Consider the following 19,079-nt stretch of genomic DNA (forward strand, 5'->3'; position numbering starts at 1 on the left):
CAAGAAATATGGGCATGTTGTTCACCTTCTGTAAAATTGTCTCCCAATATGATTATTTTTTTCCAAGTCTGGATGCTATTATTTAATTCCTTACATGTACAACCAACATTTAAAAAAAACCAGTCCAATTGGTAAATTTTATCAGAATTTTTTTAAAATAAAGATAAAAAGATTTACAGCTTCTGGTTTCTTTAACCAGTGGCTGTCCGTTAAGAGTTGATCTTTATTGTGTATAAATTTTAATGGTCTTCAAGCTAGTATTCTTATTGCTGCATTTGATCAGCAACATTTAGATCAGGTGCATTTAAGCACTAACCTGTCATGAATGCAATAGTTCATAGGTCCAACATTTTTATACTCGAACCCAAAGATGTATCAATCACATCAGTTTTAGAAATGAAAATACTTTAAAAACAAAACCAAAAAGGGTTAAATTCTAAAAAGTTTATTCCAATATACAGCATCAAACATGTTTGATCATAACGACAGATTTTACCAGTTGATATTTCTTACAATTTTTGAAACTGTATTCAATAGGTAAGTCTGAAGACAAAAATTTAAGTACCCAATTATGTTGAAAACCTTTTAATCTTTGTGCATACACCAATACATGATTCACCTTGGAGATTCTGTATTGCCAGTCTTGAACAAGAATCATGCTTTAGCAGACCTTGTTTACTTGCAACATTCTGGGAATAAACAGCTATTCACTAATAGACCCCGAAGAAAGCATCTAGTATTTTCTCCCTTTTCATAAAAGTGCTAAGTATTAGGCAACCATCTCACTGCAGCAGTTGCACTCAGCATTAAGGGCGCTGTTCCTAAATGCATGGAGATGGGAAATTTTTTTTACACATAAAAAACAACACGAAAGAAAATTCTCAATGGGACATCAAAGCCAATTTTGTCAATGTTATCTTACAATGATATTCCTGTGAAAAATGATGTGCATAAAAAGAAAGATTTATATGTCTGTTCAAAAGGATAACTATATGAATTTGACTAAGTATCTTTCCTTTATCTATGAAGAATGACCAAAATGTAGTTATTTAATGACTAATATGACATAATAATGACATGAAGAAAGTGCATCAAGCTGCATTTAAACCATTTTAGTGCCTGAATTCTCCCCAATTCATCTACCTGCGACGTTTATTACCCCACCCTGCTGCCCCTGCCCCACTTTTCCTTTTCTGTGGAAACATGGCTCCCTGCCTATTACCTCCTCCCATTCTGCCCCTATTCCCACCAAAACCACCACCATATCCGTAGTCATCCATATAGTCATCATATCCTCCAAACCCCACATCCTGGATCATGCCCATTCTTCCCATCTGCCCACCCAATCCTCTTCGTCCACCTTGTGTGTTGACATAGCCACCCTGGTAGTCCATGTCCTCTTCATATCCCATGTAGTCATCAAACATTCCTTGGTTTGGCACTCCACTACCCATCATGTTCATCATATTCATGTTCATCTGCATGTTCTGCATCATGGCCATCTGGTTCCTCATTCCCATACCCATTCCCCGCATGCCACCTCCTCCCATGCCTCTACCTCCCATACCTCCCATGCCCCCTCTACTAATGTTGCCCATCCTATTATCTCTAAATCCACCACCATCTCTAAATCCACCACCCATCCCCATACGCATTCCCATTCCAAAACCCATTCTATGTCCCCCTCTCCTGTCATCATAATCACGCCTCTTCTTTTTGACAAGTTGGGACTTGGACAAACATACTTCTAAAGTGAACTTTCCAAATGGCTTTCCATCCATCTCTTCAATGGCTTTTACGGCATCTTCTCTGTTGGCATAGTGAACAAATCCATAATCACGTACTTTCTGGATTCGCTCAATTTTGCCAAACTTGGCAAATGCTTCCCTTAGTTCTTCATCAGTCATTTCAGAGGACAAGTTTTTAATGTGAATGACCTTGACTTTCTTCATTTCCTCTTCATCTGGATCCTCTTGTGGCTCGGCCCAGTCGACGACAACCTCGTATCCCCACACCTCAGTTCTTCCATTCTCAAGCTTTTTCTTGGCAGTGTTTGCAGCTGAGTGATCTTCATATTCTAAAAAGCAGTAGCCTTTGTTCTTAAGGTTTTTTTCCTCCATCTCTGGACTGCAGTACAGAATGACTTCAACAATTCCAGGTGTCAGTTTGCTAAATTCTTCATATATCTCATCCTTGCCCTTTCCTTTCGGGATGTTTCCGATGTACAATCGTGTCTTGGATGTAGATATGCTTGCATTCAGGGTCTTGCCAGGTCGGACCTCATAATGGTTCAGCAGACGACATGCCTTGGAAGCTGCATCCCTGTCGCAGAATGTGACAAAGCAGAAATTTCTGTTGTATCCAGTATGGCTATCTATCATAAGCCTTAATTCATAAATCTTGCCAAAATCTTCAAAAAGGGGGACAAGCTTATCTTCATAGTACTGCCTTGGGATTCTCCCAACGACAACTTCATGTCCGTGACCTGGAGCAGGACCATCCCATCCAGGAGGTGGACCATACTTTCTCTGCCCAGGTGTGATGTCCAGTGGGTACATATTCTTCTCCAAGATCTCAGTCAACTTGTCATGATCAGGACCAGGAGGGTTGAACTTGGCACTTGCACCATAGTTCTTCTTGTGGTGTCTGTATAACTTCATCATGCTGCACAGGTAAGCACTCTTGTTCACGACATGTTTCAGTGGAATTCTCCGGATCACTTTCAGCATGGCAATGGCATCTTTCCATGGGAACTCCTTTAGGGCAACCTGTGCCCTTTCATCAAGGTCTTCCCAGGTTATGTTTTCTTTGGAGAAGAGCTTCATGACCTCCACAGCAACACCATCCTTGATACCATATTCCCTCATCTTTTTGTAGTCGTCTGAGGCTCTCAGCATGGCCACTCCTTTCAAGGGCTTGCCCTCTCCGTCTTCACCATCTTCACCATCATCCTCAAGAAGTTTGTCCTCATCTTCACTGGCAGCATCTGCATTATGAAGGAAGAAAAGAAAAAATGTCACTGTTCATGTCTATAGTAACAAATGCCAAAAAATGTAAAGGAACCATGTCACTGTTGCTTTAACACTTTTCTTGTTCTTTTAATCCCCGATTAATAAGATGCCTTCTCTTTCAATGTATTAATTTATTCTACAGTATTAATCCTTTTTGTATTTGGCAAAAAATAGCCTGACCACTCATTCTCTTGTAATCCAACAAAAATAATCCAAGTGTTGTAGCTAAAATTACACCATAAAGAATCGATGCCTAGCACATCAACAGGATTTCACTGGCAATCAATATGGCAATTTTAAATGTTAATACAGTTAAACCCGTTATGAGTGACCTCCACCATAAGCGACTACCTGTCATTTCCGATCACAGTCATAAAGCACAAGATGAACGGAAGCAGCGACTGCATTATCTTAACAAAATATGCATTTTGACACTGCTATGAATGACAGCACCGTAAAACAGGAATCAACTCCACCAACCTTTATTTAATTGCTGCAACAGTGACCGCTTATACTGTTCTAAACGAATGAAAAAAAGAAACAAGATGTGTGCTGATATAGGAAATGTTTTGGGTATGCTTATGTTTTAGTTTTTATTGTAATCCAGACTAAAGCATGGGGGGATGGGGTAGTAACCCAAATAAATTCGCTTGTGTATGGGAGGGTGTCTACTGATAATGTATGTATTCATAGGAAACGGGGTGGGGTGGGGGTGGATGGCGACAATAATTTGTCTAATATGCAACCTGTTCGACTGGGTTAAGTCGGCGTTTGAATTTTAGCGGACATAGACAAACCGTTTAAAGTTATACCGCTTATTTCTTTAATGTAGCCAGATATACAAGGTTCGTAGACTGTTTTATTAAGCACATTATTATTAATCCTTTATGGTTTCTGCATGGATTAAATATAGGCCATTCTATAGAATTTGGTGGGTGGGGGTGCACCAAGCGTACATATGCAGGTGGTGTGTGTGTGTGTGTGTATGTATGTAGTAAAGCATGCATGTGTACATGTCAAGCTTTGCCAAATTTTTGCATACATACTAAATGGATGGCCCCTTATAAGACGGGTGGCCTTTCTAGAGGGGTATATAGTAGGAAAGCTACATATAACTTGAAGCAGTTGATATCTTCATTTAAAAGTAGCATTTATTATTAAAACATTCTTCTCGTCTTAAAAACATTTCAAAGTAGCAGTAATAGTGTTTTGGCTTAGGTGTGAAATGCTATATATATATTGACGGCATGCGCAGTACAAAACCATTCAAAAACGTTATTTAAATCTTGGTACATACGTTGTTTCATATTCAAAATGATTCTTTCCATTTACCCCACTGCTACAGAATATTTCATTATATTTTACGATCTTGTTTATTTGAATCTTCCTAACATAAAATCTTTCAGACAGTAAACTGACCCCATTGTCAAGTTGAGAATAACTTGCGTTTTCTTCAAAAGTATTATTTCTTCATTTACGAGATGACATGTTACAGTTTTGTAAAAATTTATTCCTATGTTGCCAATTGCAAACTGATGCAATTTAATTTTGTATACGAAACTTTTGTATATGAAAATCCTTGTTATAAAGTAAGTGATACATGTACTCACATGATTTTTTTCAGTCTTTGTTCAAAGTTGATAGTTTCTGTGTGTATGTGTTAATCCACAAAACCTATTTTTAGCCTCTCTGACCATGTCATGATCTTGACATTTATGTCGGTTGTAATTGCCAATTTTTAAAAAAAAATCACATGTGTGAAGCCCCGAGCTCTATCAAAACATAGGCTGACTCCATTCCTGCCAACGTTGGCACTAATGATATAATAATAATGGTAAATGTACTTTAGACATTTCTTTGTTACAAAAACTCCATCTGGTAAAAGACATCGGGAAAGACAGTCTAGTTTTTTTTAACTTAACATAATTAAATATTGGTTCTGTTCATGTTAATAATAAAATCTGGCCGCATGTGAGGGGTAAATTTTATATCTGTCTACAAATATGTTGGCCGCTGGTCGCATTAAAGCGTTGGCCTTTCTCTATGGGTATTTCTGACAGTAACTTGTGCATGTGGGTCACCACTGCAGATTATCACTTGCAACAAGGACCACTTGTAAGTACAGATTTTTCTGATAAAAACAAGGATTCTGGCTACCAGTGATAGAGTCCATAAACCAGACCAACATACATGTTGCAAATTGCCATTGTAGTGCCCACGTATATTGTTTGTCTTTATAGATTCACATTGTCTTGGGGTGACTAAGGTCTTTGTCTATTAAACCAGCAATAGAGAATTGTTTGCTGATTCAATTGAGTGATATAAGGGCATGTGATGTTTAAGCAAGCATTCAGAAGTATACGCAGGTACTGTGGTAAGCTGAACGACTTTCTAATAGAAAAGGTATGCAAGGCACACTGATGGATACAATGAAACTGAAGAAATCAAAATCCAAACACATTTCACAGAAGATGAATTTGTGAATTTGTTTTTATTATTTAGTGTTAACTAGTGACCAAAAATATTGATAGCCCAAAGCCTTGAACCTTTCAAATTTCAGACTGGGCCCCTCCTGCAATCCAAGTGAAATATCAATCAGGCTTACTGATTTTTAAAAAAATCCAATATGCCTAAAAGAACTAAGGGTGCTAAAGAAATTTGGATTTTTATATTAAAGTTGTTGAAAGACTAATACATATTTTGGATTTATCCAAATTTATGTCCCTTACCATTATGAAGATCTGCTTACCATTCTTTCCTCAAACAGTTAAAATATGGGTACAAAGAAAAGCACATGACATATGAATAGGGGGAACAGTAGCAATATGTGGTCTGTTCACATTTTCATGCGCATGATTTACTGGTGGAAGGACAAAAGTACCATTTTAAGGCCCAGAGGCTGGTCACTGGAAGAGTAACTATCAGTCAAGAGAAAATTCCTTACAACTTTGAAAATATGTAAACGACATGTAGATGATACATAAGTTCTAAGTAATTATTGCAGCAGTAGAAATGCTATTTGCTTGTTACAAAATGTACGTAACTTTGCCAAATGCTTTGGTCCATTAACATGTTTTAGGCAATATTTCATTAAATTTAAAAATTTTTTTTATAACTGATGCAATGCAATACACATGAAATTAAAATCATTTTTGATTTATAATTTTTTAAAAATTCATATAAATATAAAATGTTCTGAACTCCACATGACTGTTTAAATATATGATAATTCTTCAATTTACAAATATAACTGGACTGTCTAAATTCACAAAGCAGACCATTACAGGATATAAAAGAATTATATATTCACCGATATCAAAACAACAAAACAATGCATCAAACACTCCTCATTTTGGTTGTCAAAGACCCAATTTTACATTTAATACATATAACAATGCATTTTAACCTTATACCGACAATTCATATTACAGCAAGATTCATAAGGCCCCTAAGTTTTGTGCATCTCCTATTGCACTGGTTTTAAAATTAGACTAGGCAGACAAGGTTTTTTTTGCTTTAAACACTATATATCAGGGGTGCACAACCCAAGGCCCACTGGCCGGATCTGGCCCACAAACGTGTTCTGTCCGGCCCTCAGGACAAATTAAAACAACACAGCAATCTAGCCCATGAACAGTAATTATATGGAAATTGGTGTTTGTGGTCCTAGAGTGGTTTTAGAAAATGCAACCAGGACTTTGTTGTGCACCACTGATATATATGTGAAAAGTAATATATATAATAATGTACTAAGCACTTCAAAGTACTGGGCAAAAACAGCTGAATAAAATGTGCAAATTAGTTTTGGGAATTATATTTACAAAAAGTTTTACCAAGAGGAAAAAATGCAATAGTTAGCAATGAGAAATAGAGTAGATATTTTTTTTGCCCAACCAGACACGTTTTGATATACATTTTCAAGTGTGATAATTTTTGCATCAATCGCTTCAACACACCCTTTAAAAAAGTTGTTTTTGTTAAGAAAATGTCCATTTAATCTTTCAAATTATAATGCAATTAAATGTACAAGTCTTTCAGCAAAACTCCCATGCTAATGCAGGATTTGATTGGTTGGTTTTGTGCAGTTCAATGCCATTTTTTGTTCAGCATATGATGGACCCAAAAAAGACTGGGCCATTCAGGGCCCTTCACTAAGTAACAGTATTATGAAGCTGCTGTGGAGAAAGAACTGGAATTCAGATTCATACGATTCTCACTTAAGAACAATTTGTCAAGTTTCATGTAGCATTATAGCAGTAGTAATTGCAAACTTGTGATAACAGTGGAAGCTCATCTGATCTATGACCAGTAAAGAAAAGGTAATATTGTGTGCATCATTTGTCCAATTCTGAAAGGTACTTTATACTAGATTTTAGTCAAACACAATCAAATTCTGTTAAAGGCTTCTGAAGAGGTCATCTAAATGTTCTTCCATTTGTTCTAATAATCAGTTTTTGACAGATAAACATCAATTGAAAGCCCTCTCTCCCAGCATGCTTTCTGTCACACTGGCTTTTGTGAAGTCACTTCAGGGATCGTCCTGGGCTTCGCCAATGTCGCAGATTGCGACATTTTTTCCTTATTGGCAACAAAAATATCCATCTAGCGATTTTTTTGACAACAGACTTTTTTGTTATTTAATTTGTACATACACTCATGGATTTGGACTGGATAAATTACAAGGGAGAACGAAAGGAAGCCACAAACTTAACTAAGCAATGCATTGCAATGAATCTGTTACACAAACGATCCTTTGTTCGTATTGACAACCCCATCTTTACAGTGCATTGTTACATCATAATCTGCTTAAGCTGACATTTGGGCAGAGTACTGTATGCTGTGATACAGTCAATCATGCTACCGAACTATACCTACAACTGACCGACTTCTGGAGACGCGAATAGAACAGATACAATTAATTGAATGGCTAATCCTTCTGCTTTTTTGTTTTTTTTTCATATACCAATACAGTAGTTTTGCTGAACCTTCATAGAAAACTGATTACCTTTTAAGTACCGACTACTGTGTATAAATACAAAGCAAATGGAAAAAATCTCAATCACAATTATATGTCGCCAGTGCAGCATTTTACTCATTGATCTTTTTCTTTTGCCATCAATCCCGTGTTACGGCTGCAGAGACTTAAACTCCTCAACAAGAAATAGCAAAAAAAAACCAGTTTTGCATAATTAAAAATAATTATTTCTCAAAATACAGTAGTGAAAGAATAACTAAATTGGGTGTGAATTTATGCTTATATATACGATCCAATATTGCCAGGTATTGACTCGTGTAAGTTTCATTCATGGGAATGGAGATCCTATTTTGCTTGTCGAGAAAATTTATACAGCATTCAGTGATCATTCTTGGGATTTAGGAAGTAATTCACTACAAGCTTTGTGAAGCTAGCCATGGGGGGAGGGCTGCTGAGAGACTACTGGTGTCACCTGTCAGCACTGTAGACTGTGAACGTGGATTCAGTAAGATGAACCTCATAAAAACTGACATCAGAATTAAACTCTGCATCTCATCTCTCGAGAATTTAATGAGAATCAGCATGTACAGATGTGAAAAATTAGACTTTGAAACTGCATTCATCAAGTGGGCAGCCCTAAAATCGCGACGGATCTTCATGTAACACTTTGTAACATTTTGCTAATGCTTGTTGTAATTATTAGTATTAACTAACCCATCTTTTTGTAATTTTCATTGCCTGTTACATTAATAGACTAAATTAACACTTGGAAAAATGTACACTACTTGTTCTGGCGACACTTTTTTTGAAAATTGGCGACAAAGTATTGAGGTTGGCGATTTTTTTGGCGACAGCTTTTTAAAAGCCAGGACCATCCCTGTCACTTATTATTTTTTGACTAATAATAGCTGTCGTCAAATTGCATTTCAGAATTTGTATGAATTTTAAAGTCATCTATGTCACAATGCCTTCAACTGAATATGGACATATTCTGTTAAGCACTTTTGAAAATGTCATTCATGACGGAATCAGTTAAACAAATAAAGATCAACATGCAATTAAGGTTCCTGCTCCACTTCTTAAAACATTTCTACTTATAGTAACAATGGCTATATTACATGACTGGTTGGCACCAACTGGTTTTGTTTATAGTTTCAAAGGCTGGATGCCAATTTTCTACACATAAAAGGCTCGACATGGCCACTAGTACACATAATCCTGGAAGAATGCAGGACTAATTAGCGACTGCCAAGCTTCCTCACATAACACTGGTCAAGCCAAGAGTCAAATCCATGGGAGCAGATGAGTTAGTGCCTCTGACAACATACCCAAAAGGCCTTTGTGCTCCCCTACCAATCCATGTGCAAATTGTCCGGTGACTGTTGTGAAGAACTTGTAAAAACAAAGATTCATGATGACAGATAAAATACTACAATGCAACTACAACTGGCATTTTAGTCCTGCAAAGTACAAAAACAAAACTGCAGAATGTGGAATTACCATCATTTTCCATTTCCTCGTCTTCCATTGGTTCCTGCTTTTCAGGTTCATCTACCTCCATCCTGCCTTGTATTATCACTCAGGTAGCTTTAAAAACAATTTGGGTACCTGCAATAAGGAAACAAGCTTTTTAAATTTAAATTAGAATTAAATTGCATCTTTGATAAAATAGTCTACTTGTAGTAAAGTTTCTCCAAGAGCTGGATCCAAGATTTACTATATTTGTCCTTGTGTACCACAGATCACAAATATATGTACTTCAAACAACAAAATGCTACAGTATGAACACTTTTATGAATCAAGCGACACATTTCATGAGATGGTTAATTTAGTAAACAAAGCCTCAATATTATATGTTCAAGCACAGGAGAGAAGTCAAACAGCATGGTATAGCATTTTACAAGATTTTGATTGCCATATTTTAGATTTACTTCTTTCTTTGAATTGCTCCACTAGGTTTCCACTAAAAAAAAATCATGGAATAGCCAAAAACATCACTATTCCAAATTTAGTAGTCACTAGCAGTATCCCAGAAAAGATCATGGTGTACAATTATGTAACCACTGGAATAACAGTACTATCGACTATCGTCTTTCTCTGGTCCATTACGAATGGTACCCAAACTCAAGTCTTCAAAAGTATTTATCTGGCACACCTACATTGAAACTCTTCAAGCCATAAGACTTTCAAAGCAGAAAACTAGTTTTCAGTGGTGGCTGCAATGGTAAAATGCTGTTCTTTGTAGACAGATCATAAGATGCATAATTATGATATAAATCATGCAGGTAAACCTAAAAGTTGCTATATCAAACATACTAGGTTACAAAAAGTTATGAATAGTAAAAATTTAAATAAAAAGGGTAAAGGTCGGAGAAGAAATAAATAATTGTCAGCTAGGTTGTAAATGTGCCCAGTAAATACTTTTGATAACAGGGTCAGGTACAATTTACAATATACTGGAGCCAGACAAGACACTAAGTTGGACACTAGAACAAATGCAATTTCAACGAGTTGCATTAATTTACCCCCAATGTTACCGATATAGAGTGCATCTGCAAAACTGATTGTGTTTTGAAGTTTTTTGGCACTATTTCAAACCAATACACACTTAAAAATGGTAACCACAAAAATAAAGGATTTGGTCTTTCAGGTTAATTATGGTACAATACAATATTGAGATACAAAAACCCTGCTTAACCTTTGAATAATATAGAGTTCAAAATAAACACATCAAAAGAAATACTGCAAACACAGTTAATTCCACAAATTACAGATTCCAAACCAAAATATTTAAATTTGCAGACATTCCAAATAGTTCCATATCTATATACTAAACATCCTCCAATGTGCAAAACAGCATAACATTACCAGTTTCTGATTCAGACAGTTTGACAATAATTTGATTTTTTGGGTCATTTTTCATTTTTTTCCTGACCCAGAAAAGCAATTTTCAAATTTTAGACCTTTTCCAAACCCAATGTAAATTGTCCACAAGTAGACATGAAAAAGGCATGTATATGGAAACCAACTCAAACGCACCATCTAGTCATAAAGACCAAATGATGCAAAATGTGCTCTTCCAAAGATAGTTATATTCCTTATTCACTGGTGACAATTTATCGCTAAACTTTCGTCCTGCCTTTATTATCCTCATATATACATAATGCATCACTGCTGACAAGATGTGTATAAAAACTACATGCTAAAAACCTTTGTAAATTATCCCTTACCTAAGGGACCACTCCTGTGGCCTAATGGTTAGAGCAGGGGTGGGCAAACTAAGGCCCACGAAGGGCTTTCATGCGGCCTAGGAACAAGTCATCATTCGCATGGACTCATAGCAAAATGACTTGAAAACTTTAAGCTACATTTTAAAAAATACACCTAATCACACACACCCTCCTAATACACAACAAATGAAATAACAATTTTCTGCACTCTATTCAAGATGCATCACATGGAAAATTTTACTGATGATGTTTTAAAGAAAGTGAGGATCTATTTAATACTATTAAGATGTGTATTAAATCTGATTCTTTGGAAAAAATTGTCTGCTACATGAATAGCAAATGATACCATCAATGCTCAAAAATTCTAATATGTAGTGATATCTCACAATGCAGATGAATCAGGTTCTGAATTTTGCCCCATTTACAATGCATACGTAGCAACAAACAGTCCAGACAGGTAATGTTATTATAGCCATTGTGATGTGAGGTCATCTGCCACAACAAAGAATTGCATTATTATACAGAACCTACAACCCATTCCCATTGAAACATTACACGCTTAGGTAAACCGGCGTACAATTCTTTGCAATACAGTTCACTAATATAGAGGGAAAAACCGTACTATAATCATCTGTACCAATGTATATTTTAATACGTTTCACAGAAATAAAATAGCATCCACCTACAGGGAGTTGTCGGTGAAATGGACTGAAATGTCATTAGTCTCAAAGAAGATAAATATATTGTCATAAAAAAGTGGCAAGATCATAATGAATCAGCAATAGTCAAGACGCGTGTCAGATATTGGTCTGCACTGTTCATCTGAAATCTAAAGGATGATTTCTTCTGAAATACATTTAATCTGATCCAAACAATAAACACAAAATTGCAAAAACTGAATGTTGACGTGCATTTTCTTACGATTCTCATACCATATTATCTATCGCCATGTACAACAAAAATTCATAAGATGTGCATGACCATTTACTGCTCTTATCAACCGCATAAATAACAGTTATGTTGGCACCGGATTGATTTTTTTTTCTTTCTGCATGCAACCAGTTTTCTGCAAGAAATCCTTTGCAGCCAATGTATGGCAGGTCAAATCATTAAGATTTCAGAACTGTTTGAATACTTTCCAGGCACTTTTTAATTTTCTTTCACAGTACCATCAAGACAATTGTCAAATAATCATGTTCACATTTAATAAAAAGCTGAAATTGCTACCTTGTCCTTTTAAGTTGAATCTCTTCTAGAATCCATAGCACTAGATGATACATGAAAGTAAAAAGTGGCATCTGAATGTAATAATCGCATTTTATTGCACATCGAGTTTACACAAGCAGACAACCTTAATCAGAACAGTATAGACTGACCTAACTTAGACTTCATAAAGGTACATATGCATGTCTACAATGTTCATACTTTGGTCTGCACTATCAACAGTCAATTCTAGCAGTCCCTCGCTATAATGCTGCTAAAGATGACCATATAAATAGAGTGAATGACATGGCTGCCCTACAATGGTGTGCATTATATGCTATAATAAAATTCAACCAGCATAATGGAATCCATGAACACGTGTGTGTTTGATCAGAGATGGCATTATACCAAGATGCTCTACAGCAAGGGACAACTGCTGAAAAGTGTTTGATTGAAAGACCAGTATGACACAGGTACCATATGTAACCAAAGCCGACCTTTAATGCAACTGCATTAAATATTATACATCAGACTTGGTTCCAGTTGCAATTATGTCATGTGAATGTGGATACAAGTAAATCAAGTTCCAAACTATCATTCATCTTGAAGTATCTGAGAAACTGCATCTTTCAATATATTCCATCCAAGTACTGTTAATTCCAGAGTTTCTCAAATCACTAGTTCTGGGCAAATTCAGTCTTCAGTCAATTTACTATGTGGTGCCAGATGACATGTCAAGGTTATCAGGTTACTGGCATATTTCTGGTATATCAAGTCTTTCAGTTCCTGGAAACACAAGGCCATCTCCTAGTTTCTTCAGAGGCATACAACCTTCTCACATTGTGACCGGGTCATCGTGCAATTTGTATATTTGTCACCAAGAACTGGTCACCATCATAATTTGTCCCACTTTGAGATTGCCAGGTCAAATACAAGTAGATCCTATCGAGTTATCAAGTCTTCCATCTGGCTCATTTTTATTGCCATGGTCATTTCCTTTTCTGCAAACAACAATTTTTGTAGCTTACTCCGTGTCTTACCTTTCCACTGCCTATAGAAGATTGGAAGCAGCACTGATTGGGCACCCATGATGATGTCCAGCAACCTCCACTGCTTTGCCTGCAATTTTGTCAACCCTATTGCATCCCCACTTACAGGACTGACATGAGCATACAACTTTATCTTGGGTATAAATCTCTGGAGTTCTTTCTCAACATTACCCATGGTTTTTTTGTTTGTTTTCATAAAGAGAAGCTGAGTATTTCAAGTGGAGTCAAAGACTTGCCAAGTGCAACTGGCAAAATTTTAATGCATATTTCAACCATGGAACCCCAAGATACAAAATGCTTGAAATATGGTATATATCTAGATGTTTATATAGCAAGATCAAAAACAAAATTGTGCGTTGTCGTCAAATATCAGTTTTCACCGTGCATGTCCAAAAGGTGACCATCAAATCACAAAAGGACCCTGAGAGTAATGTAATTTGATCACCTGGACAAACAGCTGAAAGTAAGAACTATGATTACTAAATCCATACATACCATTGGTTTGATATACATGTAAATGGGTCTTATAATGGCCATGCAATGTGAAGAATAAAGAGCAACTATTAGATTAACTGCATGTGACGCAGAGGTTACAACTGGAGACATCAAATTTTGTTCATCAAATTGTTAATGACATCTTTTTCAAGATGTATTTTACTTAAAGCAATTGAAAAATGGAGACCTCAACAAGAGGCCTCAGTTTTGATATAATCAAATAGGACTAAAAGGATAAAGTTTTATAGACTTTTTTTCCTAAGATTAATAAGCTGTCCTATGGACCGGCTATCCCTGAAAAGCTGAAATAAATAAAAATGCAAACTAAGTATAAAAAACAAGTATACATGTCGATTGTTTGATACGTCATTATGAAAAAACACAATAAATTTAAATAGTTATGTCCCATACGACATTTTGTTAAAAACAGTTCAAGAATCTTCAAACCATTTTGTGCAAGAAAAACAATATAAGAATTAAACATTAGAACTACTTTTCTCAAAGCATATCCCAGGATGCATAAATAAAATCATTTAATAATTATTGAAAAAATTACACATTTGTTGTATGATGTGCTTAATCTTGAGAGAATACACAGTGCCCACTGAGCTTGCCAAGCAATATGTAAGAAATTAAGAAATAAACGTAAAAACAAGCATTCTGAAATAGTACACTAGCCAACCCAATGTTAAACAGTCCATAAAATATATATATATATATATATATATATATATATATATATATATATATATATATATATATATATATATATATATATATCTATCTATAGGCACAAATGGCATTATAGACCAATCAACAAGTTTGGTTATCACATATCATGCCCAAGTCTGAGATACAAACTTAATGTTTAGAATGCATTCACTGGCCTCCAAAAAAACAGGCTCTGACCTTCCTCTTAGTGGGACCTCTGGTGGCCAAGCGCTTTGAAGCACTTGCCTTTACTAATCATTACCATCTTGCCTGTTCGCTTGGATTGGATTCAGGCCTCAGACCAGACTAACTGAATATGTGAGAAAGATCGCAAGTAGACCAGTTGGTTATCCTCTATTAGTTATACTGACTACTAAATATAGACTATCATGTGCCGATGATAAATTGTGTTTAACTACAAAACCCAAATTTATCTTTAACCAAAGTGCAAGTTACATATCTGCAGGTCAACAGTTTGGTTCACATCTCTGATACACCTTTAATGCTGATGTGTGGAACAAATTTTACAACCAACCCACCCAAATGATGAGCATTTCCTTGAGCCACATGCAATCCATTTACAGATTCATAATGGTAAATGGTGGGGAACTCTAGTTACTGTGGAATAATGTAGGATGCATATGGATAGATGTTTTAACTATATGCACAATCAAATGGCAGGAGCATTTTTTTTTATATATTTAAATAATCAGTTTCTTACTTTCCTTCCATAGAAGAACTATTCAACTTCTTTCTCACCGTAGTGGTAACTAGATTCTTTCTGCTGCATTAATGTGTAAAATTAAAAGCAACAACATGTTGAAAATTTCCATTAATGTGAGACAGTATTAAGAATTAGCAATTTGTAAAAACAGTTCATTGCTCGTCAAATATCATGGCAGTAGATTTATTGCAATTGTAAATTTATTTAAAAAAAATAAATGCCAACATAAAAGAATTTTTATCTAAACAAATTCTTTTTGCAGAGTTTATTCTAGAAATTACTGTTCTTAAGAGCAACAGCTCTGCAAGCTCACATTTTGTACGAAACTAAATACTTTTTGTTCACAACCAAAATAAACGCAAATTTACATAGTAAAAATTAATCAAACACTCCTGAAAAATGTGGATACTGTTGCTGCAAGAATTCTTTCTACAGGTAATGACAATAAAATCACCTAGGTGTTTGTCTTGCAGGCTTCAACGCTCAGTGCTCCAAGCATCCGACAAGATGTTGCAGCCATTGGATAACCCATAAAAAAAACTTGTCACAGCTATTTCCAATTTGGTCACCAAGCCTTACCAACTTAGTTGCCTAAGAACTCCATTGCAAGGAAATTAACAACAGAAGATCACAAAAGATTTTATTTGAGGAAAATTATATTCAACACAATATTATATAAATTGTTTCAACAGTTATCATATACTCCAGCCTCAGGATGTCAATTCACAACTGCACTGTTTGTAATTCTCTAAATTGCAAGAATTAAAATAGATCACAATTTTTTTTAGAAATGCACAGAATATGAAAAAACTATATAGAAATACTTTCTAAACTGTTTTCATATATTACTTTTAAATATACAAATGCCAGAAGCTGAAAATTGTTTTCTTGATCCATGGGTTCGGAGCTAACAATGTGAAATTATCGAGTCTGGTTGCAATTAGCTGACATGTTTCTAATGCAAGTGTGACCACTGTACATGAAACAAGTGCTAATGCTCTGAAAAAGCTTAGATTATAGCTGCCATAATGTAATAAACTTCTTGCATGTAATTAGTATTACCTTGCTGTCAAACAAATGTAGAAAGATGTCAAAAGTTTAATGTAAACTACTAGGCAGTGTTGGGTGTTACATTAAACAATAGCACATTTAATTTACATCTGCCAGTGCACATATTTACTGAAAAAGTAGGAAACCCTGAAGAATGGCAATCACCACAAATCTAGTTTCACTTCATAATTAACACAATTTAGTATATTGCAACAAGCTATTCTCGCACACTCCATGTTTGTTTCCAACAGTACTGGATACAAAAATTTGTTTACAGAAATGACTTGAAAAAGTGAGGTTCTGTTACATGTGCTTCAAGTCGTGCAGCTTGCCTTGTTAAAATTCAACTCCCATCAAATAATTAGTGCCCTTGTTATATAAAAACATGCACAAAGTTCAAGGTAATCCACGATGCCAAAATCGGTGTAAAAGCACACATCTCAGTTTTTGGACGCATGAAATTCATGAAAATCAGTCCTTGGTATAAAAGCTTTTTCAGTTACTACAAGGTGAGTCTCAATCATGTAGTGTACCAACTATCAGTTTAAGTGATTTTACCAGAGATGCTTCAGAACAGAAATCGCATCAGTGCTGATTATCCTACATTTCTGGGCATCCTTTATAAATTATTCTGCTCAACAAGCAATTTTTGACATTGGTTCTATCAATCATGCACCTTTCCTTAATGGGTCATGTGAAAAATGACATGGGATAATTGTGCCAATTTCATCCACAAGACAAACTTCTGAAGAAAAATGCCAATGAATAAAAATGCATTAAAAGAACTGTTCTTAGTTTTAAAAGTATATGCATTACTAGTCCTACAATGTAAGACATAGCACGTTTTGTTTAAGTGCTATGTCTTACTATCCAAATAACGGCCTTGTATAGCATCTTCCAATGTTGTTGACATCGGAACAAATAGTCAAAGTTTCAGAAATATCTCACATTTGGCAACATATATCGACACTATTCCACTAACTTATGTGTAATTAATAAACTTACTGTGCTGTCTTTATCCTGGAGGAATGAAAATATGATACTTGCAAATGGACACATTTTCATGTTCTGTTGACAGAAATTTGAATGTGTTGCAATGCGACGGTAGTCTTGGTATGCTGATGTATGTTTAAGTAGGTTCATGTGGTGGATGTTTCTTGAACGAAACAAAATGTTACTTTACAGTTCCAACAGGCACATTTTTATTCGTTTTGTTAAAGAATATTTCAACTTAACCTGATTTTGGCATTCCCAGCTTTCATTGTTTCCAGTCAGCTGAAATGTAGGCCAACAAAACTTTAAAATGGGTCCATTTCTTGTGAGAATTTGAATGTATTAGAGAAAAGACTTTGTTGTAGGGTGTAACGCCATTTTTCAGCACACGATAGGCTATATATGGCAGAGGGAGAACCGGGAAAACCCTGGAAAGAACCACTGACCCACGAGAAGCTAATGGCAAGCTTTCTCACATACCCACATTAGCCGAATCTGAGACTCAAACCCACGCAGAGGTGAGATGGCAGTGATCAATAATGGAGAGCACTTTAGACCACTCGGGGGTCCTGAGAAAAGACATCTGATTAAGTAAAAGTCCGACTAAAACATTACGACTTTACTTTGTAGAAAAGCGCCACTATTTTAGTTGCCAGTTGTGTGAAATATTCCTGAAAATTTGACTTTCGTTACGATGTTAGTCGACATCAAAACACTACAAAGTGATGTTAGTTAGGCTGTAAGACCCTGACGCCCAAAACGTAAATATCAGCGTCAAGGTCTTACCTGTAGAACTAATGCATTATACGATTTGCTTTTATTTTTACAAGATTTTTTTTTTTAAAGGAAGAAAAGTACCTCAGTCTGTAAAACGAGTAATAAAAAAATATGCATTATATATAGCAAGTCGAACTATTTATAAGTAGGAATTATAGTCGCATTTCGAGTTAAACCAGACATACAAAGTCGAATTCCGAGTTAAACCAAAGTTATTTTGCTACGCAACGTGTAGCTTTAAAAATCAGCGCCGATGTCACCATGTAAACATATTTATTACTTTATACTGTATAGATTTTTTTGCAAACTTTCACGACTACGCGTGGATTACTTAACACCCCTTTTGTAACGAAGGCTACAACGCATTACCCTCCCCACGCCCCTTATCAAATACCTGGAAAGAAAACTGCCAATACAGTGCAATGTTGAAGAATGAAACTTGTAATAACGACTTCTAATAATTATCTAGTATTTTGTGCTAAACACTTGCTTTTATCTAAAATGAGGTGCAAGATTAATCGCTCTGGTAGTACGGAACCAGTATACCGGCTAAACAAAGCATTTCTTCAAATGCGGGAATTGTACATTATAAAGTTAAAGCTAAAGCAAATATTGAGACACAAGTTGCAATATAGCATACCTTACGTAACCGCTCGGTGGCTTTCTGAGAGTATGTAAAATACTGGCAAATTTGTGAATTTTATTTCCCTGACCGACGGAACGTGCTCCTTGACTAAATGATATGCGCAAGAAAGAACGCATGCGTGTGCGAGTGTCGCCACATGGATAATATTTGCACTAAGGTCAGGTAACTCTTATCGCATCCTATGGCAGTCAAAACATAAAATAAAACTGTTTTTA

At 35.7% G+C, this 19,079-nt stretch overlaps 1 protein-coding gene across 2 annotated transcripts; it reads right to left on the reverse strand.

The window, feature by feature from the left end:
* Nucleotides 1-429: 429 nt before the first annotated feature.
* On the reverse strand, nt 430-18,990 carry LOC149794056 (heterogeneous nuclear ribonucleoprotein R-like). 2 transcript variants are annotated; one of them, XM_089968002.1, is made up of 4 exons: nt 18,859-18,988; nt 13,460-14,265; nt 9,487-9,594; nt 430-2,986 (listed from the first exon to the last, which is right to left on the reverse strand). In XM_089968002.1, exons 3-4 carry the CDS (start codon nt 9,545-9,547, stop codon nt 1,140-1,142), a joined length of 1,908 nt encoding a protein of 635 aa, XP_089824128.1. In that variant the 5' UTR covers nt 9,548-9,594; nt 13,460-14,265; nt 18,859-18,988; the 3' UTR covers nt 430-1,139. The 2 variants fall into 2 exon arrangements, with proteins under 2 accessions (XP_089824128.1, XP_089824127.1); XM_089968001.1 differs by lacking the exon at nt 13,460-14,265 and having other exon boundaries at nt 18,859-18,990.
* Nucleotides 18,991-19,079: the final 89 nt, after the last annotated feature.

Source organism: Sinohyriopsis cumingii, chromosome 8 (genome assembly GCF_028554795.1).
Source record: "Sinohyriopsis cumingii isolate HCF-2022 chromosome 8, ASM2855479v2, whole genome shotgun sequence".
NCBI lineage: Eukaryota > Metazoa > Mollusca > Bivalvia > Unionida > Unionidae > Sinohyriopsis > Sinohyriopsis cumingii.